The sequence below is a fragment of the Gopherus evgoodei genome, chromosome 3 (assembly GCF_007399415.2).
Source record: "Gopherus evgoodei ecotype Sinaloan lineage chromosome 3, rGopEvg1_v1.p, whole genome shotgun sequence".
NCBI classification, from domain to species: domain Eukaryota; kingdom Metazoa; phylum Chordata; order Testudines; family Testudinidae; genus Gopherus; species Gopherus evgoodei.
In genome coordinates, this window is record NC_044324.1 from 210305193 (window position 1) to 210329924 (window position 24732).

General features: G+C 45.2%; 1 protein-coding gene and 1 long non-coding RNA gene across 2 annotated transcripts in view; both read right to left on the bottom strand.

The window, feature by feature from the left end:
• Positions 1 to 22338, bottom strand: part of COMMD1 (copper metabolism domain containing 1) — a 118504-nt gene extending 96166 nt beyond the window's left edge. Inside the window, exon 1 of the mRNA XM_030557945.1 lies at positions 22126 to 22338. Coding sequence (XP_030413805.1) covers positions 22126 to 22311 — 186 coding nt within the window. The 5' untranslated portion in view covers positions 22312 to 22338. The remainder of the gene's footprint in view (positions 1 to 22125) is intronic.
• LOC115649212 lies at positions 309 to 17585 on the bottom strand. Its single transcript, XR_003999782.1, has 3 exons — positions 17465 to 17585; positions 12879 to 12881; positions 309 to 322 (listed from the first exon to the last, which is right to left on the bottom strand). It is a non-coding gene; the product is annotated as an uncharacterized LOC115649212 (long non-coding RNA).
• Positions 22339 to 24732: the final 2394 nt, after the last annotated feature.

Sequence of the window (24732 nt, forward strand, 5' to 3'; positions counted from 1 at the left end):
CTCCCGCGGCTCAGGTGGACCTCCCGCAGGCACGACTGCGGCAGCTCCACCGGAGCCGCAGGACCAGCGCGCAGGGCGGCCCAATGGCGGTGCGCCTAGGGCGCTAAAAACACTAGCGCCGGTCCTGCCTGCACCTCAGCGAAGACATTACTTACACCGATGGGAAGAGTTCTCCCAGTAGCATAGGTAACACACCTCCCTGAGAGGTAGTAGCTGTCTACACCGGGGTTAGGATAATTTAACTGCATGGCAGTTATACTGACCTAATTCTCTAGTGTAAACCAGGCCCTAGACACTAAAAATCATAGTCTTAATAAAGATACTAGATTTATGGTTTATTACAGCAATCTGTAACTCACAGTGCAAGGACTAGGCCTGCCCCAGAAATACCCCAGGCCCCGTCTCTCTGTGTAGGCAGGCAGACTCAGCAAGGTAGGATCCAAGTGTGGAGGGGCTGAATCTGGGGTGATCCAGGTGTGGGTTGAGAGGGTTCTGTGTGGGGCAATCTGGGTGGCTCAGTGGGGGATCTGAGTGCGGGGGGTATCTGGATGCACTGGGGCTTGCTGGGAGGTTCTGGGTGCAACGGTAATGGGACTCTGTAGGGGGGTCCAGGTGAATGGGGCTCAGCGGAGTGGGGATGCAGGTGTAGCTGGTTGGGGATCCAGGTGCACACAGCTCATAGGGGTGACCCTGGTGCAGGGGGAGTGGGGCTCATAAGTGGGGGTGTTCTGAATGCGGGGGGGAGAGGCTTGGCAGGAGGGTCTTGATGCATGGGGGTTGGGCGGATGGGGGAGCAGCTCCCCATACAGGAATCCCTCCCACTGCAGCTGACGAGCAATGGGTGCAGGAAATGGGGAGGGGGAGTTTGCAAAGCTTCCTGCAGCTGGAAAAGAAATCTGGGAGTGGGTCTGACCTGGCCCCGGATGCTATGAGGGGGAAGAAATCCTGTCCTCCCCAGCCCAGTTGGGACTAGCAGCTGAGCTTGGCGCAGGTTACGAGCCACCGGCCAGATCTTCCCCAGTCCTGCCTCTTGCCCCACAGTGATTTACCTCTCTGTCAGCTGCCCTGGGCACCCGAAACATACTGCTGAGGAGGGTCGCATGACCGTTCTCGTGGCTTCCTTTGCTTCCCCACCAGAAAGTCATTTTTCTGCAGGGAAGCAAAGAAATCTGCAGGGGACATAAATTCTGTGCATGAGCAGTGGCGTAGAATTCCTCCAGGAGTAATAGTATTTAGATGTGACATTCTGAGTATCGTTCTCAGACCCGAAGAGCTCTGTGTAGCTCAAAATCTTATTTCTGTCACCAACAGAAGTTGTTCAAATAAAAGATAATACCTTGTCTCTCTAAGGGCAGGTATACACTACAGGGAAAAGTCGACCTAAGCTACACAATTTGAGTTACGTTAGTAGCATAATTCAAATTGATGTAGCTTAGATCTACTTACTGCGGGGTCCACACTACAGTATGTCGATGGGAGACACTCTTCCGCTGACTCCCCCTACTCTTCTTGTTTCGGTGGAGTACCAGAGTCGACGGGAGAGTGATCTGCCGTTAATTTAGTGGATCTTCACTAGACCCCCAGTGGATCAAATCGCCACAGCGTTGATCCACCGTTAAGCGGAAACAAGCCCTAAGTTGCACCTTGTCTGTAGAAGTGTTTCAGAAGAATTCAGCTTGAGAGCACCTTCCAAAAAAACCACAGAAATGATTCTGACTACTGCATATATAATAGTCAATGCCAAGATAGTTTTGAGACTATTTTAGTAAAATGTTTTAATTTTCCTCTCTGGATAAATGGGCACTGCACAGATTTTGTTTTAGATTTAGCTCTTACTTAGTAATTCAGAGTACTACACAGAAGATTCTCTAAAAAAAAAATATGAAGACATTACAAATAATTCTATTTATAAAATGCCACTCCAAACCTGGACATTGTACAAAATTCAAAGCACATATTAAAAGTTAAAACATTGATCACTACCCTTGAAATAAAAAAAGTAGAAAACAGAGCAGTGAAAAATGTCCATTGTACATGACAGTACTCTGGAAAGAGAAAGGAAATTCATTCACAATTCTCAGAAGAGACTAAGTAAAAATGTATTTTGCCTAGTTGCCTTTTGCAAAGATATTACTTTTATGTTTGTCTTTATTCAAGGAACATGTTTTATAATCTTGACACCAGAGTTTATGGAGACTAGAGAAACAACCACCCAACAAAATGAGGTAGGAATCTTTTTGGCAGAGATCCACCAACATCTTCACAAGACTAAAAATTCTAACCTTATTTGGAAAATGCAGAATTTCAGTCAAACTATATTTATACTATAACTGTTCTTTAAAAAACAAAACAAAAAAAAACAGTTCACAGAACTGGTTAAAAGAGATGTATGAAAACCAAGGTCATCTTTATAAGGAGACAGTTGTGAAAACCACGTCCCCTCCCAAAATTAACCCATTATAATTTCAAAAGAAGATGTCAGACAACCTCAGGCAGGGAAATTTTATTCTGAAGCTCATCCCACTTTGTTTGTTTCTGGTTTCCTTCAGTAAGGCTTATTTTTATTTAAGTGGAGTTATAGGTAAGTGCTGTGAATTGGCAAGTGCAGAGATTGCTGAAGTGTAGCCAGTAGAACAAATATATTCCAAGGTCATTCTCATTTTTAATGAGGAGAGGTTCAGTCCTAGCATGTTAAGATGAAAAACTAGGCCAGTGAGTGGCTAGGCTGAGCAGCTGCTACAGGACTACTATACTGTCAAATTACTGCTTAGGACAACAAGTGCTCTGCTTCATAACAGATAAAGTACTCTGGATTATACCTTTGGTTACTAAAGCTACACAGGAGCTTGTGCACTTTAAACAAGACCATGGGCAAATCCTGCTCACTGTATTCAAGCAGTCCCACCTAAATCAGTGGGTGGATAAGGCGTGTATAAAGATCCCTTAATGGGGTTAAAAAATTACTTGATATAAAGTAATTTACAGTATCAACTATACTAATGACGCTTCAATTGTTCAGTTAATAAACTTGGATCAGAAACAGATTCCATCTTGGACAGAGCTACATTACAAACCCTATCAAAAATAAAATTAATAAATAATTTAAATCAAATGCATACAACCTCCCCTGTCAATTATTTAGGTTTCACTTGCTACTTTGGAGACAGCAAACAAGCCTACTAGTTAACCAATCATCCACAGTCTTTCAGAAAAGAACAGAGTAGCCAATATCTACATTTCAAGGGTACAAAAATCTCAGTCCTTTCAGCCTCTCTTTATATATAACATAGAAGCAAAAAAGGAGTCAAAACACATCTCTCCCCCCTCCCCCCCCCAGGTTACATTTAGAGTTAAAAAAATCTAAGGGAGTAATATTCCTAGAGACTACTGTGACAGGTCTGGTTGAACGCCCTCTCTTGGCCACTCACAAGACTGCTATGGGGTAGATGCAGCTACCGAATCCCCAAGTATTTTAACACCCCCACTCCCCACCCAACTTGGCCAAACTGGTCTCTCAGCTCAGTCACTCGCCTTAGAACAACTATAGTGTGGTCAAAGCACAGTCATTCCCCATTGCTCTTGGTCTGGGGAAGACCTGATACTGCACCTTGCCAGCAATGCTGAGATCCACATAGCCAGAGGCGTGCATGATACAGCAATGTTCATAGAGATACTTCATAATATCAACCTGAATTAGTAAGTTGTGACGATTTGGAAATCTGAACAATTATCTCTTCTGAAATCAATGGCAATAAGCTTTATTTCCCCCTTAAGCACTTTCCTATAATTCACTGTGTACTTTACTTTAGCAAATAAAAATAATTTTGCATTAAGGTTAATAAACAAGGTATGAAAATACAAGTAGTTCTTGGAAGCATATGTTTTATAACATGTATCTTCTGTAGTGTTTAATTAATATTAAGACAGCAGAAGCATTTGCCTTGCGACAACAGACTGCAAAAGAGAAGCCCAATCCCACAGTCCTCACTTAGATAAGATTCTCGTTGAAGTCAATGGGAATCTTGCCCAAATAAGGACTCAGGACTGGGGTCTATAACATGAGCTCAACTAAACTATCTCACACAACCCTTCATCTGACTTTCCTCCCATTGCCTTCTCCTCTCTCCACCCCCCATAAAGATAGACTAAACCAGGGTTGGGCAAACTACAGCCCAGAGGCTGTACCCAGTCCTCCAGATGTTTTAATCCGGTCCTAGAGCAGCCACCGGGGTTCGGGGCTTGCCCTGCTCTGATGCTGCAGCTGGGGAGCAGGGTAGGGGGCTTGCTCCACTCTGCGTGACTCCCAGAAGCAGTAGCATGTCCCCCCTCTGGCTCCTATGTATAGGGGCAGCCAGGGGGCTCCACATGTTGCCTCTGCCCAAAGCGCCGCCCCTGTAGCTCCCATTGGCTGGAAACCATGGCCAATGGGAACTGCAGGGACAGCGCCTGAGGACAGGGCAGCGCGCAGAGCTGCCTGGCCACGCCTCCGCATCGGAGCTGGAGAAGGGACATGACGCTGCTTCTGGGAGCTGCTTCAGGTAAGCACTGCCCAGAGACTGCACTCCGACCCCCTCCTGTGTCCCAACCCCTTGCCCTGATTCCCCTCCTGCCCTCCGCACCCCTTGGTCCCAGCCTGGAGCACCCTCCTGCACCGTAAGCCCTTCATCCCCAGCCCCACCCCAAAGCACGCACCCTCAGCCGGAGCCCGAACCCCCTTCTGAACCCCAACCCCCAATTTCATGAGCATTCACGGCCCACAATAAAATTTCTACACCCAGATGTGGCCCTTGGGCCAAAAAGCTTGCCCACCCCTGTACTAAACAAACAATTTTCTAACATTTAAGAGTAAGTGCAAAACATGCTGATTTTGTTCATATTAATGGTATTACTTATCAGAAACATTACAAATTGATATTGCACAAGCCCAAAGAGGATATATATTTGGGAACAGAAAAATCAGCAGGATACAGCAAGGTACAGAGCACTGCTAAAAGAGAATCCAACTTCTTTGCAATGATAAACTGATCAAGAAATCCATCTGTTAAGAATATGTACTTCACATCATTAACAGCAGGTCACTTGGGCTTTTAACAGTATTTTTAAAGATTTAAATCAAATCAAATAAAGCATGTTTGGCACAACCATAAATTTCTTGAAAGACAGAAAACACTACAGCGCCAATACAAGCTAATAGGGCTGCAGCAGTTCCCATACGTCACTGCATTAGGACATAGGAAATACAGCTATTCCCTTCTCTCTGCTAACCAGACATGTATTTGATAAATCCACAGATACATCAGATAGCACACAAGAACACAAATGAAATTAGGCTAAGACAGAGAAAAATAGCACATTTTCAATTAAGTGGCACCATGGGTTAATTTTGGAGACCCTTCATACAAGGCCCAGACTCCTAAATAACATGGAGGTTGCCTGGAAAAAGTGTGTTACAGTGAGATCAGCCTTTTCCCAAATTGTTCAAATCACAACATGTACCACACAATCTGTCCCTGATGGCAATCAGAGATTACAATACCCTGTTCTGGAGCAGGTACATTGATATCAGTGCTTGTGTAATGCTTGTCCATACCATGCCATGTTCAAGCTAATGCATTAGTCACTCGTTTTCATGGCCATTAAAATTCACCCATGAATAAAATGAAGGTCACAAACTGTTTCCCAAAGTTCATACAATGAACTGGAAAATGATTAGGGGAATGCCTAAGTACTGCAAATAACTGGTTACTAATTCAGTAGTAAGCATTTTATCTTGATCACAGAATGAATTAATGCCCCTGGGGGTGCTAAAGGGCACTGTGAAGCTGAGGATACAATAAAACCAAGGTTCTGACAGTTTGCAATCATTAAACGTCCTACAGCACTTTCTTAGAATCATAGAATATCAGGTTAGAAGCAACCTCACGAGATCATCTAGTCCAACCTCCTGCTCAAAGCAGGACCAATTCCCACACAGATTTTTGTCCCAGATCTCTAAATGGCCCCCTCAAGCATTGAACTCCCAACCCTGGGTTTAGCAGGCCAATGTTCAAACCACTGAGCTATTGTTACTCCACGATCTTTCCCACTGTTATACCCATGAGAAAGATCTGAACAGATCTAGCCAGAGTTCTAAAGTTTCACCCCATGTTATATACATAAGTTCTTTGGGGCAACCCAGATTTCCTTGTAAGGGGGAAGCCTTTGATATGGAAGGAGTGCCTGCTTAGGGCCATTTTCACATTCACTCAGCTCTGTACCAATGATATCTTTTTATTCAGAGCCTGTTATACCATTCAGCTTGCAAAAACAAAAGTAGCTCTTTTGCCCGTACTTGCCATTAAAAGATAGTTACAGACACCTTCAGTCTGGAGCAGCAGAAGTTGCCATCTTGTTGACTTTACAAGACTGGATTTGATAGGGGATCTGATTTTGCCATTTATTCTATTATCAATACCTGGAGGTCAGCCTGGAGCCTTTAAAAAAATCATATGGACAGAAACCTACAGTTTACAGTATTGAGTGGACTATGATCTATTATTGGCCTCATTAAATGACTCTCTCTAGACCTAGGTCTCAAACTTATACAACAGAAAATACAACTCTGATTTTACTGGTCTCCAATCAGAATGAATAAAATCAGAATAAAGGACAACAATTCCTGCTGTTTCTGTCCAGCTACAGCAGACATGGCCTTGCACATGCTGTGGAAATGCTATATGGCTTATGATTTTGGAAGGTAGCATGATCAGGGATTTCCCTCAAGCATCAAGTTGTGGTCCTATAAATAGAGCCCTGCAAATCTGCGGATACTCTCTTTGTATCTGTGGACTGGATGTAGATACAAATTTCGTATCCACACAGGGCTCTACCTATTCATACCCAGCTGTTCACACTGGGAAATTCCATCATCTCTGGATCTCGTGTGCCTTCCTAGTAACTTAAAAAAAAAAACAACCAACCCACCATATTTTAGACCTCAACTTCCCTTGCCACAGAGAATTAATGAGCTTTGCAATTTGGCAGCCCCAGAAAGGGTGGCATATAAAAGACTTGAGAGTAGAACATTTTCAAAACTTATGGTCTTCATTGATATGTATAATCAATACACCATTGTTCACTGTAAGCCTCTTGATCTAACTTCCACTTTAGATGTTCTCCATTCACAGAATGCCCTTTGACCAGTCTTCTCTACTTCCTTTTCCCCACTTCCTCTCTGCCATTGCTTTTTTTTGCTTCCGATGACCTGCATCTGGTCTTCTTTAGATTGATTGTACAGTTACCTACAATTTAATAATTTTTTAAAATAAAATAGCAGGGGTACTATTGTACTGTTCTACTGTACAGTTTGGGTAATAATACTTCCCATTTCCAACTGCACAGGTACTCACTTCCTACCCTAAACTTTCGTGTAGCGTTACTGTTAACTAGCTGTCACAACCCAGTAACAGGTAAAGTAACACATTACAAGCACTGAGCCATCGGAATGAACTGTATACTAGTATATAAAGTAAGTGGTTAGAGAGATAACATCTCCTTTACATACAGTACACATTTCTACGATTTACAACCAATTTATTTACTTTACTTGTAACTGCAGAGTAGGTTCATTATGCCGTCCCACCTAGGGAATCCACTGTTTGAGTCTACTAATAAAATTGGATCTTAAACATAAAAATGAAGTCAATATGTTCCATATTAAAATCTCTTGGGGCGAGGTGTCTTGAAACCAGTTTGCTAGCTTCCGTGTTATCCAGTATAACTACAGAATGTTAAGATCATTATCTGAATTACTCAGTTCAAAAAATAAGATCCTATTTTGTTACATTTATACAATTCCGTATCATAACCTGGAGATCCCTCTGGAGAGGGCCAATGAGTTCATAAATGTGCTTTTCGGTCACTTAATGTAATTTTTAAAGTATATCTTCTTCCATTTCAAAATCCCAGTGATGACGTTATTTGCATTCCTGAGAATCCTCTCTTCCACTTTCCTATTTTTTTCTCTTTGAACCCCCTTCTCTGCAGTAACTTCAAAGCAGTCAGTGCTGCAGCTGGTATCACCCATCCGGAGTAATTGTAGAGCAGCATGTGGCTGACCATCCTTGCCCAGGACCACCCAGCCAGCTGTAAGCATCATGGAATCCCATGCAAAGTAGTGTACAGAACCCCATGTAGGTTCTCCTCGCCCCCCCGAGACATTTCCCTCCACTTCCACAACTTCTCTTGTCTGCACAAAGCCACCTTTGAGCCACAATGCTCCCTAATCACTAGACTGCGTAAGATTTCAAACCAAGTCACATTTATCTTAAGAGGAACCGATTCCCCAGATACAAAAGGGTGGTTCATAGACCACAGAGGTTGCAGAAGCCTAGAGGGGAGGAGAGTCATCCAGTCAGTGGCTTTCCCAAAACACAGGGTGCTCTGAAGCATGAGGGAAGGGCAAATAACTGACAGAAACCACATACCCTAGAAGATTTCAGATGCTGAATTATTACTATTTTATCATTCACTGTAAAATTTACAGTTTCAATCTACCGGAGGACTAGGCTGCAGAACAAGATTCTAGAACTAGCTATCCAGCCAATATCTTTCCCTTGGAATCTGGCAGCCCCCACCAGGAAAATCACCGTCTAGAAACTACATGAATTACTAGGCTCTTTCTTTTCAGTCTGCAGAGGGATGACAATACATTTGGGGGGCAGCCCCTCTTCAAACAGGAAACCATAATATTTCTATTCCTCACAAACTATTGCCAATAGAAACCCTGAAGAGTAGTTTTAAGGCTCGGAGCCCACAGAAATGAGTGATTTCCTATGGTAGTCTCTCTGCCCATCTCCTGACGTTAGGACTATTTCTTTTCAAGAGAATTAATAGACTCATAACCACAGCTGCCAGTAAAGTGGCAGCAGTAATACTTTGGGACTCCCCTCTCTGGGTAAACAACAGTAACTTCATAGGGAAGGGATTGAGATCAGTCTCTGGAAGCAGTATGACACCCTTTAGAGAGCCAGCACATCATACTAGAACAAATCACTCTTTACAAGCATCTGAAATGTGGCACAACTCCTCCAGAGCTACTTCTGTATTGGCACAGTTTTAATCATTAGTGGCTTTGTGTTCTCCCCCGCATACCCTTAGATCACATTTCGATTAAAAAGTTTCTTATTTAAGAGATGTTGTCAAAGGATAGGGAGAAAAATAATCACTAGAAGTACCGGGCACATCACAATATAGGAATGGCCTCAAGACAGAAATTATATAAACTGTGTATGCTGTTGGCACAATATAGCCAAAATACCAATGGCACTGCCAGCCTCTTGATAGATGAACAGTGAAATTAAACGAGCAGAATCAAAGTCCTGTACTGAAACAGGCACGCTTTCCAATAATTCTGAAAAGATACAAACAAGGAAAGGGACAAATATATTTAACAGGAGTTAAATATACAAGGATGTTGGATGCATTTAATAACTTAAGTGACAGCCTTTTATTAATCATATGTAATATGTATACAAGTCTGATTAATATTTTAGCAGTGGAATACCAGAATATGTCTTACAATGTTAACATTTACTCAGCATTTGCAGAAATGAATATTAATAATTCAAATACAAACCCAAATATTTAGCATCTTAAGGCTGAATGAAATATTTTTATTGTTAAATGGCCAAAGTATACAAAGTTTGGTCTGAAGCAGAACAGCCAGTGACAGGAATACTCAAAGAGTGTTTATTGTTTCCAACACATTTATCAAGTAATCATTTAAGGCAAAGCTGGTATTTTACTGCCATCTACAGGAAGAGAATAGAACTGTTTCCAATACAAAATATTCCACAGCGAGTCATATAATTATCGAAAATGTCTATACTTCCATTGTGGTATGCAGTATTTGTGAGCTATGTCAGTCCCAGGATATTACAGAGACAAGGCGGGTGATGCAATATCTTTTAAGGGACCAACTTCTACTGGTGAGAGAGATGAGCTTTTGAGATACCTAGGGCTCTTTTTTTCCCCGTGACTACAGTGGTGTTAACAGGCCACTTAACCTTGCGTGGTCCCTTAGAATAGTGGTTTTCAAACTGCAAGTCGCGACAGAATGTAAGGCACTGGGTCAGCACTACTGACCAGGCCGTTAAAAGTCCTTCGGGGGCGCTACCCAGCTATGGCAGGCTAGTCCTTACCTGTTCTGACACTGTGCTGTGCCCTGGAAGTGGCTAGCAGCAGGTCCGGCTCCTAACTGGGGGGTCTATGGGGCTCTGCGCATTGCTCCCGCGCCGAGCACCGGCTCCACATTCCCATTGGCTGGTTCCCAATTAATGGGAGTTGGGGGTGGTGGAGCCCGTGGGCAAGAGCTGCTTGCATACCTCTGCCTAGGAGCCAGACCTGCTGCTAGCCACTTCTGGGGCACTACGTGGTCCGTGGTGCCAAGACAGGAAGGAAGCCTGCCTTAGCACCCCCACCGCACCGCTAACCGGGATCCACCCAAGGTAAACTCATGTCCCAATCCCCTGCCCCAGCCCTGAGCCCTCAACCGAGCCCCTTCTGCACTCCAAACTCCTCATCCCTGGCCCCACCCCAGAGCCTGCACCCACAGCTCAGAGCCCTGACCCCCTCCTGCACCCGAAGCCCCTCATGCTCAGCTCCACTGGGTTGCGGGCATCAACAATTCTCTTTAACTGGGTTGCCAGAAAAAAAGTTTGAAAACCACTGCCTTAGAATATGTACTAACTACTTTTGCTAAACTACCAGTTCACCCTGCTATTTAGCTGTGACTTTGAGGTTATGTCTACTACAGCGGTCATAATTTTATGTTGCTCAGGGGTGTGAATAAATCACATCCTTAAGAGATATAAGTTACGCCAGCGTAAGTGCTAGTGTGTACAGCGCTATGTCGGTGGAAAAGCTTCTCACACCATGGCAGGTTCTGCCACTCATGGGGATGGGTATTTTATGCCACCGGGAGAGCTCTCTCTCGCCACCACAGAGCGTCTTCACCACAAACACTACAGGAATAACGTATACCCACACACACACACACACAGAGCAATGATGATTGTGAAGTTTGGTTGAGGTGGCGAAGTCAGAAGGTGGAAGAGGGTGGGATATTTCCCAGGGAATGCCTTGCTGCTAAATGATGAACTATCACTCGGCTGAGCCCTCAAGGGTTAATACATTGTTTTTTAATGTAGCCTCACACTCTACAAGGCAGCACAAATGGAGGGAGGAGAAACTATAGACGCATGCAGTGGCTGCAAACATTCCCTGTTGAAACTGAAGGTGATGATGAAACCACGCTATCCCACTGGAGCGCACCACTCCCTCTACTATCCAAAGTGCTATGTGGTCCATGTGTGTGTGTGTGAGACAGAGACACACATTGTGTGCATGCGTGTGAGAGAGAGACGTGCATTGCCCCTTTAAGTACACTGACCCCACTCTAAGTATGCTGTCTTTTTTAAGTAGATCAGCAAGTTGAGACACCAGCTGCTGACAGCAAGCTCCCTCCATCCTGAGCTCTGTTGCGTTTCCCCCACCCCCCTGCTCTGTGGACATGGGGTACAGGAGTGGGGGGAGGTGGACACCCTGACATCAGCACCCCTCTACCCTCATCCCCATCCCTGCACAGCAAGCAGGAGGCTCCTGGGAGCAGCTCCAAGGCAGAGGGCAAGAGCAGCACATGGCAGTGTGGGGAGGGACCTGAACTGCCCAGCAACTGATAGCCTGCTGGGCAGCTGCTGCACAGGGAACTTGGGGGAGCTGATAGAGGGATTGCCAGCCCACCCTGGTTCCAAGCCTCCACCAGCCAGCTCCAACGGTCTGCTCCTCCTGCAAGCAGTGGAAAAAGCAGGCAGCTGCCAAACAACATTATAAGGGAGCATTGCGCAACTTTAAACGAGCATGTTCTTTAATGGATCAGCGACGTAACAATGAAACAATGTTAACTGGGATGACATTATGTGAGGATTTACTATATAACACTTCTCACAAGATTGGTGAGCAGTGCAGGATCCATGCTTTCAGGCAGAGGTGGGGGGCACACAGTTTACATGGGCTGTTGAAAACTATCAGGAAATGTAGTCGGAAGCCCATGGAATGATGGGACAGAAAAAACTGCACCATGGGACGGTGAACCCACACCCCTCATGCACAAGTTGCACAGTGCGATAGCTACCTATGGTGCACTGCTCTCTCTCGATGCTAGAGCACCATCTGTGGATGCACTCAGCTGACACAAGGAGTGCTGCGTGAGCCTGCACAATCGATGTAATTAGTTAGTGGTTTATAATCATTGGCATAACTTGTGTTGACTTAACATTGTAGTGTAGACAAAGCCTAAGTGTAGACATACCCTGAGGGCTTGTCTTCGTGTACAGAGATATAGCTGTGCAGCTGCACCAGTGAAGATGGGATAGCACTATCTACACACAGGGTTAGGTATAACTACATCACTCAGGTATTGTGGATTTTTCACACCCGAGTGACAGTTATATTGATATAGGTCTGTAGTGTAGACCTGGCCCAAGTACCTTTCCCAGACCTAAGGAAGTGCTCTGTGTAGCTCAAAAGCTCATCTCTCTCACCAACAGAAGTAGGTCCAATAAAAGATATTACCTCACCCGCCTTGTCTCGCTATACTTTTATTGAATTATATTTTTGTATTAGGGTCCCAACTTCAACATGTTTTCTCTTTAGGACAGGGGTGGCCAACCTGTGGCTCAGCCACATGAGGCTCTTCAGAAGTTAGTATGTGGCTCCTTGTATAGGCACCGACTCCGGGGCTGGAGCTACAGGCACCAACTTTCCAATGTGCTGGGGGGTGCTCACTGTTCAACCCCTGACTCTGCCACAGGCCCTGCCCATACTCCATCCCTTCCCACTCCCTCCCCTGAGCCTGCCGTGCCCTCGCTCCTTCTCCTCTTCCCCAGTGCCTCCTGCACACCACGAAACGGCTGATCAGGAGGGAGGGGGAGGCACTGATCGGCAGGGCTGCCGGTGAGCGGGAGGCACTAGGGGCTGGAATGAGTGGATGAGGGGCTGCTGACGTATTACTGTGGCTCTTTGGCAATGTACATTGGTAAATTCTGGCTCCTTCTCAGGCTAAGGCTGGCCACCCCTGCTTTAGGAGACAAAAGTGCTTGGAAGTTACAATGGCCACATTAGAGCTCCCACAAACTGTTTGGTCATCATTTTATTTGCCCACATTCCTAAACTTTTCTGTAACCTTACGGTGGAGAAGGCTATGGTGAACTCAGATGAAAGACGCTAAAAGGAAATGGAGAGAAATCTAAAAACAGATCTCTTCTGCGCATGAAGTCCAATAACATTGGCCTCCTTGCCACCAAGCACTACTTTCTGACAAAACCAAACTGGCTGAAAAAATATTTTTATAAACTCACAAGATCCTAACACCCTAGAGGAGGGTTTTGAGGTTTTGGAAACAAAGGTCAGCTCATTTACAACTAATTGCGCTCTATGGAAAAAACTGCGATCAGGGGAAAAAAACAAACACAAACAAGTGGAGAAGAAAGCATGTTCCAGAAACACAGCAGTGGCTGATTTTGTGTCTCAGAAGAAACATTAATAGTCATGAGTCAGAGGAATGAAAAATCTTATCGGCTGGCATAGCCCAGCTTTACAAAATATTATCTGAATATGTCAGCTGGATGAAGGTAAAAGTCACAGCTCAGGAAGACTACAGCCAAAGGAAGGACCTTATTAAACAGTATGCTAAGTGGTGTTACGGCATGCTATGGAGAGGGAATCAAAAGGTAAGCCAGAATAAAGAGCAACAATATTGCTCCTCTACCAGACATCACACACAGAATCTAAAGTTTGCACGGGCAGACCTGGCAGTAGCAGGACTTCTCCAGCTGTTTTCTCCAGATCTCAAGGTAATTTAATAGAAAAATCTCAATTGTGTTATTCTTTGAGGATATGACCATAAACATTTTTTCTCCTGCAAAACTTTGAGTAAACGTCAACAACACGTGTTTGGAGAAGCAGGACCTGAAACACAGCAATTGGCCACACATAAAACAAGAATTCTAAGAACTGTGGCTAGAAAGGACTCCAAAGTTTGGTTTATGGCTGTTACAAAGTTGTTTTATCAAGGATTATGGTTTAATTCTTTGTAATATTTGTGGAACAAAAGGGACCAAAGTGCTTCCACCTTGCTTTCATTATCCCCTAATGGAGCAGCAAAAGTATGCAATACCATATTCAGGACATGTTATTACTAAAATATCAGGACATGAATTAATGCCTCCCCTTTCTTTCATCCTTACCTCCCACAAATGGTATGTTGACAGGAAAGGAAACCTGTAATAAGAACTGGATTTTTAAGACACCCCCTCCCCCTGGATTCTTTATACCCAGAGGGACAATATTTTATGCAGAACTTTGGTGAAAGAAAACATTTAAATGCTTATTTCTGCAATAGACCTGATACAGAGTTTGGGGGTTCATATTTAATTGCTTCCAATAAAACCAATATTTTCAAAGTATACCACGGTTTCCACGTGTGGGGAGCAGAGGGGTACAAGACTGCCTTTGTTCTCATTTATGTTGATTGCAAACACATCCAAATAGTATGCCTAGATTTTCTGATTATTCCTTAAAAAATAAAAAATAAAACAAGTACTAACTTAGGCCAGGTTTACACTCTAAACTTACACTGGTATAACTATGTAGCTATGGGTGTGAAAAATCCACACTCCTGAGCAACGCAGTTATACCAACTTAACCCCCAGTGTAAACAGCGCTGTGTCAACAGAAGAGCTTCGCCCATCAACTCAGCTACCCACCTCTCGTGGAGGTGGATTAACTACACCCAACAGGAGAAGCTCTCCCATTGGCATAGCAGCATATTCACTGAAGCATTATAGAGGTGCAACTGCACTAGTACTGCGCCGCTGCAGTGTTGTAAGCGTAGACCTGCCCTAAGAGCGATGTGGGTAATCAAATCTCAGGCTTCGCAACATCAGGTGACTGGACTGGGTATAGGAGAGAAATTACCCACAAAGTGCACATCATTGACCAGTTGAGTAAGTAAATGCCAGTGCTCTGAAATGAACAAGTACTCTAATCTACTATGGCAATTCCTATGTTCCTTTCCATCCCCTGTAATGCACCAATGGAAGGAAAAAAGAAAAGCATCAGTGAGAAATGCCCAGCACTACTGAAAACATCACAGCTGTGAGGAAGATTTTCTGGAGCTAATGGAAAATCAAGATATGGCCAACGTACATCTGGGAACAGACTTGACAACTGCTAAGGAGGTGATATGACAGATTTTCAGGTGGAGCCACTCATCCACTCTGCTCTTGAAGCACCTAATATCCAATAAGGAAAAGGAAGCCCTCATTGGCTTTAATCCCACCTTTTCACACCCTTTTCCTCAGATGGTTGCCAGGGCCATCATCTTCAGACCTATGAACCTGCTAAGAGAGCTCAAAAAGAGGAAGCATAGACATAACTATTATGTTGCTCTTTTAAAAAGAAATGTTAAGGAAAACTAAGATAGTGCTATTCCAAGTCAGCTGGCATGGGGTTTTTAACTGCAGCATAGACAAAACCATATTGACCAATTAACCTTTCCAGAAAGTTAAGGAGCAATTTTCACAGGCTCCTGAATTAGTCCCATCCCTAGCATTCCCACTACAGACTGTATGTACATGCTTTCTCAGTGGTCTGCCAGACACCCTACCCTGTGAGTCAATACTGAGCCAATGCCCCAACATGATTTTATAGGCACTGCGCGGTTGGGTTGCCTTAAAAACAATGAGGATCTGAACTCATGTAGTCCTCAAAGAAAACCTGGGACTTGCCATAAGAAAAGCATTGTTAACCCCTGTATCCTGGCCAAATTCCAACTCTAGCAATTACATTCTGCCAACCTAATCTCCCTTGCTGTTTCAATTGGATGTGTCATTTTCCCTTACATCCAGCCCTGAACTACAATACAGTACTTTGTGCTGTTGAATAGCTGTCACATTTCAACGGTGGTGAATATTATCTACAGAGCTACATACACATACATGGAGAAGATGAAGCACTTATAAACTTAGGGGTCTTGGGGAATTCTGACACTATACAGGCGAGTCTCATCTTACACTGGGGTTATGTTCCGCTGTCAGCACGTAAAGCAAAAATCGCATATAGTCAAAATTACATTGAGTGTAATGGCAGGCAGAATCGCCCGCACTACAGGTACAGTATTAAAATTGTTATTTTTCTCTCTTTTTTTTTTTTGCCGACCGCGCAAAGCTGAATTTGCGCATGTTAAATGTGCGTAAGATGAAACTCGCCTGTATACATTTAAGACACTACATTTCAGGACTCAGCAGAAGGGCAGTTTAAATAATTTACAGAGTCAATGTTATAAACATGATATAGGTCTTTCTGATCCCTCGGCTCTCCCCCAGTAACACCCAGAGGCCCCCGTCCAACTCAGCCAGACACCCGGTGTATGGGGCCAAGCCATTTTGGGACTTTGGGAGTAGGAAGCTAGGAAAATGTTCAGAAAGGAATGATGGATAGTTGTGAATACCTTAATTGCAAATCCCCTTTTCTGAAGGTTACCAAACCTCCCAGACAAATCCTGCCTGGCCTAGGAGAGCTCAGGGGATCTGGTAATTTTTTGAAGTTACACGGAAGTTAAAAATGGATCTTAGTTGTAAGTTAGGATCAGTCTGAACTATGGGAGTGGCCACCACTGGCCCATTACATCCAGATGAGCGAGCAGCATTGGGCCTGATCTGGTCTGGCTCCCATCCCCTCTCCAAGGGTTGCAGCTGCCTGGAGGTGCTGCCTTCCACACCTTCCTCATTCACACCTCATTCATTCAACAGGGCAATCGATTACAAAGTGAGGGGAAGATCTTATTCTACTTCTAGCAAAAAGACATTTTTCTTTTACCTTAATTATACTACCTCAGGGGCCCGCTATAACGTATTACCAAGGTTCAATACAAAGTCATATAAAAGTAAAAATGCATAATGCAGAAATTTATCTATAACTGCTTTGATTGACTGCTGTGTGCAGTAATATAGTGACCCCTGGGTATTTGAATGAGGCTTTATACTTGGGGGGGTCAGGGGGCGAGAGGCGAGTCAGAGGCGAGCGGGTGGGCAAAGAGGCAAGCAGTGAGCCAGTAGGAGTTCTAGGGGCGGGCATGGGGGTTTCTGGCAGGGGAGAGAGGAGGTGAAAGGAGGTGAGTGGTGGGTGGGGGATTGACTAGCAAGCCAGCGGGGGATGGAGGGGAGCTAGGAGTGAAAAGAAGTGTGATGGTGGGACTGAGCGGGGATGGGGTGGGTCCTATTTTACTGCTGTGATCTGGTCACCCTATGCACACCGTTTCTTCCCCACTCTACACTACAGGTTTCCACACGCTGTCAATGCCTTCCTAGTGTACCATACATGCAATTGTTTGTTTTAATTGAAAAATTCTTACAACATCACACACCCCCAACCTTCCTTTTAGCCCACAGCTGTTTCAGCGGGGTGGTGCTGGGGAAGAAGGGTTTGTTTCCACAGGGCAGACAGCACTGGGGGGGTGAGGTGTTGTGTTTTGGCGGTGCTGGGGGTGTGTTTCAGCCCTCAGCTGTTTTCTTTGGAGTAATATGGCCCTCACCGCTTTACAAGTTGTGCAGGCCTGGTCTAGTTCACGCTGGGTCGATGGCAGAAACTCTCCCATTGACTTACTTTACGCTTCTCGTTCCGGTGGAGTACCGGAGTTGACAGGAGAGCGATCTGTGGTCGAGTTAGCGGGTCTTCACTACCCTGAAGGCTGGGCTATGCTACCTCTTAAGTCGATGTAACTTACGTTGCCCAGGGGTGAGAAAAAGACACCCCCTTGAGCGACATAAGTTACATCGACTTAAGTACTGTCCACAACAGTGCTATGCATGTCTTCACCAGATGCGGTGCAGCTGGACCGATGTAGCCCGCTAATGTAGACATGCCCTGATATACAGTACACTGAACAGACTCAGAACCAGAGACACAGAATCAAAGTAAAACAAACCAAGAATTGAACAAAAACCATCAGTCAAAATATAGGCAATTAAAAAATCCTGATTGCAGCAGAAAGTGATGTCAGAAACAAAAATACAGAATGGGAAGAGTTAACGTGGTAACAATAAACCATATTTACAATTTGCGAGGGAAGGAAGAGAGGGGAACATATAATCACTTCATCCCAAAAATTATTCACTGCCACAAATACAGAAAAAATATAATATTTCCTTAGTAAAATTATGTAGCATAAATAGTGTTTTTATCTGCAAAGAACTTTACAAAATTATACCCTAGTGCCGCAACACTATCAGGCATCATGAGTAGTGGGAAATAAATAACGTTTGTGCATGTGAGAAAAGACCTAAAGGGACAAGTCCTTAATCCTCAAAGGTCATGTAAGGGAGGTAATATCCCCATTTTACATAAAGGGAAACTGGCCACAGGCCACCGAGGGGATCAGTAGCTGGAATCCGAATGCAAGACTTTTTGGTTCTCGGTTCCATACCCAGACCATGACTCTCAGTTTAAAGTGTTATTTAAATGTGAACACTGTTTGGCAAAAGTGTACGTAACTCCTTAGTTTACTGACAAAAACAAAAGTTTGCTACGATTTGCATTGCAGGGCCAATATAGTCATGAAAGAACAGGCAGATTTTGCAGCTGGTGATATCAGCCTTTAGGATATGAGTGGGATGGGATTTGAAGCAATAGCTCATATTTAAGATACTCAGTTGAGTGTACCCATATACACAAACCAAGTTATTGCTTTCACTAGTAAATTGACGATATTTCAGTTCAGAAGTAACTGATAGCAAAACATGGAACAAGAAGATGATGCCTTTTATAGCATCTTTTTGGACAATGCCTACTTTCAACCTTGCAATTTCAATCAGAAACAAAAAATTTCTATAAAGACATTTATATTTATTCTTCCCTGCTAGTTTTTGCTTCATAAGAAGTCACATATAGCAGTCCCAAATACTCCACAAGAGCCACAACGACTGTTCAGAAAGACAATAATTTGAACAACAAGTAATGCTGAAGAATGGTTTAGTCAATCTGAATAAAACAAGTAGCATCTAATAAAAAAAGTGATACCTTGTGATGGTACAAATATAGGGTATAAAGCAAATGTGTTTTGGGGGAAAAGCACAATAGAAATATTCAATGCACAACACTGTTTACAGTATGCAAGCCAATGAATGTTTTTAAATGCATTTGGATACGAGTATCCCCAAAAGCCATTAATACTACTAATAAAAATCCCTAAAAATGTAATTTGAGAAATCTAACTTTCCCCACTAGGTGGCAGCAATGATTTAGCCATCTGAAGATAGACCCAATGGGCTGATTACTGTATATCTCTTAATTACAGTCTTAAGCAAAGCATCACTGTCTGCTGCAGTCTGCTAATAACTAACTTCTTAGTAGGATCTAGACCTAGTAGGACGTAGAGATAAAAAAATACATTCCTAAGAAATATTTCTACTTCCAATGCCAGATGAAGGTTTTCCTCCTCTACTAGGGATACCCGAAGAAAATCTGTTTGAAGGGTAAATAAAATCTCTTATTTCCTACTCAGTTTATGTTGGGAACGAGTTATTCACAGCAGGCATGCCTATTACAATAATTATTCATACAAATCAGGGAGTACCTACTAGTTGCCTTTCATTTTTTTAAAATGATACAAAAGAAAACTGCACTTTGTCCTATACATTTCATATATAAATCATTTTAAAGGTCTATTATTTTGTATGTGTTATTATCTGCATCACAGTAGTGCCTGACGTCCCCCAATGAGATCAGTGCCCCATTGCACAAGGCACTTTACAAACACACAGCAGAAGCCAGTCTTTGCCCTGAAAAGAGCTTACACTCTAAATAAAAAAAGACAGATATAGAGTGAGAGGAGAAACAGAAGGACAAACAGGTGCTGTTTGATTTTAGGCAAGTAACTTCAATTTAGATGAGTTGGAAATAGAACTCCAGTCTCCAGAGTCACATTCTAGTTTCCTATCTGCTGAACTATGCTGACAGATGTAACTCATTTCTGTACAGCGAGATGTACAATGACTTCAGATAGTAATTTGACATTTTAATGGAGGTTGATCAGTTCCATTTTCCCTATCTGTAGCACAGAGACATTGTGTCAATAGGTTACCAGGGTACCAATGCACTCTGCCAACTTTTCCTGTTCCTTTGATGTGCCAAAGTATAAAGACACTCAGCTGCAGCCAACTCCAACCTGCTCCAATTAAATGTTGCAATAACATCACAGAGCAGAGAGTATTCTAACAACTCTTCCGCTTTGCAACATGTGCGTTCACCGTTATTTGTTTCACTGAGTGACTGGCTAGATACACTGATTTAGGCAATATGGTCACTCATATAATGGATAGTTAAATTCAGTGTAAGAAATATTGTCTTCGGGAGAAACAGATTTTTCAGAAATTGGAAATGCGATAGAGCCTTTAACTTCTAAATGACACGTTCACATCCAGGTGAAACACCTGACCCTACAATTGCATCTATGCTGATATCTCCATGCAGTAAGAGGGTCTGACTGCAGAACATGGCCTTAGATTGGTAACAACTAACGTTCACTCCACATGATACCTGTTTTCATGTCTATATAAAATGGTTTGGTGGCCTCAGTGCACTGTCCAATGGACAGCTGTTCACATCACAAAACCACCATCAATTGGTTATTCTGCTGGCACTCTCAACTGAGACATCAAAGAACAAATTAGTTTAGAAACTGAGCTACCTTATCACCCTTGAAATGGTCCCTCCCATCAACGCTGAGAAACATTAGTGGGACACCACGGGGGGAAGCTCTTGCTACTACTGTGTGTTACGTCTAAGGCCCTACCAAATTCACAGCCATTAAAAAACGCATAATGGACCATGAAATCTGATTTCCCCCATGAAATCTGGCTATTGTAGGGTAGGGGGTCTCCCACCATGCACCGGGCTCCAGCTGCTAGTTTCAGATGGGCTGGAGCTTCCTGTAGCTAGGGGAGGTTCCCTGAGATGGGTCTGAGCTGGCCCCTGGAGTGGCCCATGCAGGGGAAGTGGAGATCCTGTCCTTCCCCAGCCAAGTTGGGACTAACAGCTGGACCCCAGTGCACAGTCTGGGGCACCCCCAACCCAGCTCCTGGTCCAGCACTCAAAGGTTAAAGATGCCTTGGGATGGCTTTGAGGGGAGGGGGGTTTGATGAGGGCACCTCCATGACCCCCAGGCGCTAGGCAGTCATCCACCCATAAAACCGGCCCTGCCCACTCCCCCAAGTGATGACCCCCACGATACTCTGTGACCCTCACTTCTGAGTTGCCGCAGGTGGTGACACTGACTTCAGAGCTGGGCACCTGGCCAGCAGCTTCTGCTCTCTGGTCACCCAACTCTGAAGACAGCGCCCCTGCCAGCAGCCACACAGAAGTAAGGGTGGCAATCCCACTACTCACCACAGCCCGCTGTTGCATCACCACCAACCCTCTTCCCCTTCCCCCCCCAGAGTTACAACACTAGGAGATTTCAGATGTAAACATCTGAAACCATGAAACTGACTATTTAAAAAATCCTATTACCATGAAATTGACCAAAATGGACCATGAATTTGGTAGGGCCCTAGTTATGTCTAGTCGGTGGCCAGTCAAACCAGCCTCAACCAGTAGAACATTTAAAAGAAAAAGTAGCCTTCTTCCCTCTTCCAGACACTAATAACCGCCCGCCATGCCAGCCATGCCCCGTGGTTTTACCCACCCACTTGTCCCAAATCTCGGGTGCAGCTGGAACATGGCAGAAGAACAGACCTACCGGAGCAGGGGATTTATTTTGGTGTTTTTTAAGCAAACGGGCAGGCACCAACCCCGCTGCTCCTCTGAGGTTTCAGGGACCATCCCAATTGCCTCGGGGCAACCCCAGCCCCCAACTCTGCTGGCCACACGGATGCTCACGGGGCACGCCCAAGGGAAGACTGAGGAGCTGGGTCTGTTTAAACCACGAGGCCTCCGTGTCACGCCCGTCAGCGGTGACATCAAGGGTCCGTCCCGACACCCCCTCCCCGGTCCCCCAGCCCAGCCCGGCCCGGCCGCGGGCGCTGCTACCTTGAGGACGCCGCTCATCTTGGCGAGCAGGGCCCGGAACTCGTGCGGCGCCGCCTCGGGGTAGAGCTGGCCCCGCAGCAGCTCCTCGGTGATGCCCGCGTGGCCGTAGTACGTGGCCTGCGCGATGCCGCTCAGCAGCCCGCTCAGCGGCTTGGAGCCCTCGGGCTGGGGCTGCTCCGCCGCCATGACTACGAGTGACGGGGGCCGGGCGGGGACAAACCCAGCGGTGGACGGAGCCCGCCGCGCTCTCCACAGCGACCCCTGCCGGCGCCTCTGCACGCGGCTCTGGCCCGAGCGGCTCTTCTCCCCGGAGCCCGCCTCGTTCTCCCCCGCCCCGCCTCAAGGGGCGAGGCCTGAGCCTGAGCCAGCCCTGGAGGCCCCCCCCCCCACGGTGACCCCCAGCCCGCTCCTCCCGCAGACAGCAGCCCCCCGGGAAGGAAACCCCCCCGCCCAGCGCCAGGGTCAGCAAAGGGGGCTTGTAAGACTGGAGCAAGGCTGCCTAAGCTCTGCCCCTTCACCCTTCACTGCTGGCGCTGCAGGGACACGTGGAAATTTCCTGCTCTGGGGAATTGTTTTTGTTAGTGTGCAATGTAACTGAAGGGCTGATGCTTTTAGGCCACTCTACCTCTTCACTGTAGGTAACCATTCACAAGGGCCGGCTGAACCAAAAGATGAATGTATAGATATTATCAATACATTTAAATGGTGTAACCCAAGAACAACAGCAAGGGACAACACAGATTCAGGAGTCCGTACCCTAACGTTAAATGTTAACAATATGCAAACTTAATTTTCTCTCTGAAGATCGCAACAAACAATCATCTTCAACTGCAAACACGCCACTTCAAGATGCCTCAAGTATACTGTTCAGGACAGCTGTTATCTTTCTTCCCAGACCTAATTTTAACAGTCTCACATGGAGTAAAATGTCCCCCTTCCCTGGATCTCATGGATTCATAGGTAATACTACTGTCCCGGTTTCTGTTGTCCACTACCTCCTAGCAGCAGGTCCAGAAAACAGCCTCTAGTGCTTCGTTTTTGAGCTGAATGCAGAACACAACTTCGTTACTTGAATCTTAATTCTAGCTGCTCAAACCTGGCAGTTTCCACTCAATGACCTTTGTAGAACCTGCATTCTCATTCTCTTCCTAGTTTGGAAGATGCTAAAAATTGCATCCCGCTGTTGCTTCATCATCGCGTTGATGCCGTTCATTAGACGATTCCAAAGACAGAAGTCTTTAATTGTATCCCAGACATCATCAGAGACTTCCTCTTCTTTAGCCTTCTAGTAATTTATTCAGTAGAATATTTACAGGAAGGCTCTGATCCAGCAAAGCACTAAGCACATGCTTTACTTTAAGCACAAGTCGTCCCAGAAGGGTTGTGAACACACTAAAAGCAAATTCAGAAATTTTTTCAAAGTACTATTTCAGGACTTTTTTTTTAGGAGTTTGCTTAGCCTATAATACTTTGGGGCCAATACTGGTCAGTCTATTATTCTACATATTGCATTGGCATTTCCCATTGCATAGGTATTGGACAGATGACGTTAGAGCTTCGTTGATAGGAAGGTGATTTCATTTCCTTTGAGCCATTCCAGCAAATCTGCAATTCCACTGTGCCCCCTGTGAACACCAAAGCCCAATTTACACGATCAATGAATTAACATGTAAGTTTCCTACTGCATAGTTTTGGGATAAAGATCCCAAGAATCAGCCTGGTGGAACTACAGGGCCGTCCTTAGCCATAGAAAGAAGAGGCAGCCACCCAGGCAACAACAAGGTCTGGGAGCACCGCTCTGCCCGGAGCCGGGACAGACTGAAAGCAGTGGAGCGTGTAAGAGCAGGGCTGCTGGGTCCTAGAGAGAGCTGAATGCAGCACAGTCTGAGGGAGAGGATTGGCTGCTGGGGTCTCTGGGAAGGGGTGGGGGAAGGAACTCACCTGTGAGTGTGACTCTTTCCCCCGGCGTGAGGTGAGGCAGGCTCGGAGGCTCTGGAAGTATCCTTTGTTGTCCCCCATAACATCCATTCTTCTCCCCTCTGCCCCACGGAGCACCCTACCTTTCTCCCTCCCCCAATGGAGCACCCCTTCTCCCCCTTCCCTGGCTGCCTACTGAGGAATGAAAGTGAAAGTAACTCACTTCCTTGGCAGGCAGGATTGGAATGGTCGCACAGGACTGGGCTGGGGGTAGCCAGATAGCATGTGCAAAAAATCAGGACAGGGGGTTGGGGTAGGGAGAGCAGATGTTCCACTTTTATAAGGACAGTCCCAATTTGGGAGTCTTTTTCTTATATAGGCTGCTGGTGCCTATATAAGAAAAAGCCCCAAATATGGGGACTGGCACTATAAAATCAGGACATCTGGATCTGGTCAGCCTAGCTGGGGAGCACATCCGGGCAGAGCTGCACAGGGCAGGATGAGCTGCTGTTGCTCCATGGGTGCCCCGTCCCTGAGATCAGATGCTGTGCTAACTTCACCATGGTCTGTTGGGCTGGTGTTGGTGCCCATTGCAGTGTGATCGGACCTGAGGGTTTGCTGCTGCTGCTGTTGCCACTTTGCACCCCAAGAGGTGGGTTTTGGGGTCCTACAGTTTTCCACCTATCTCCT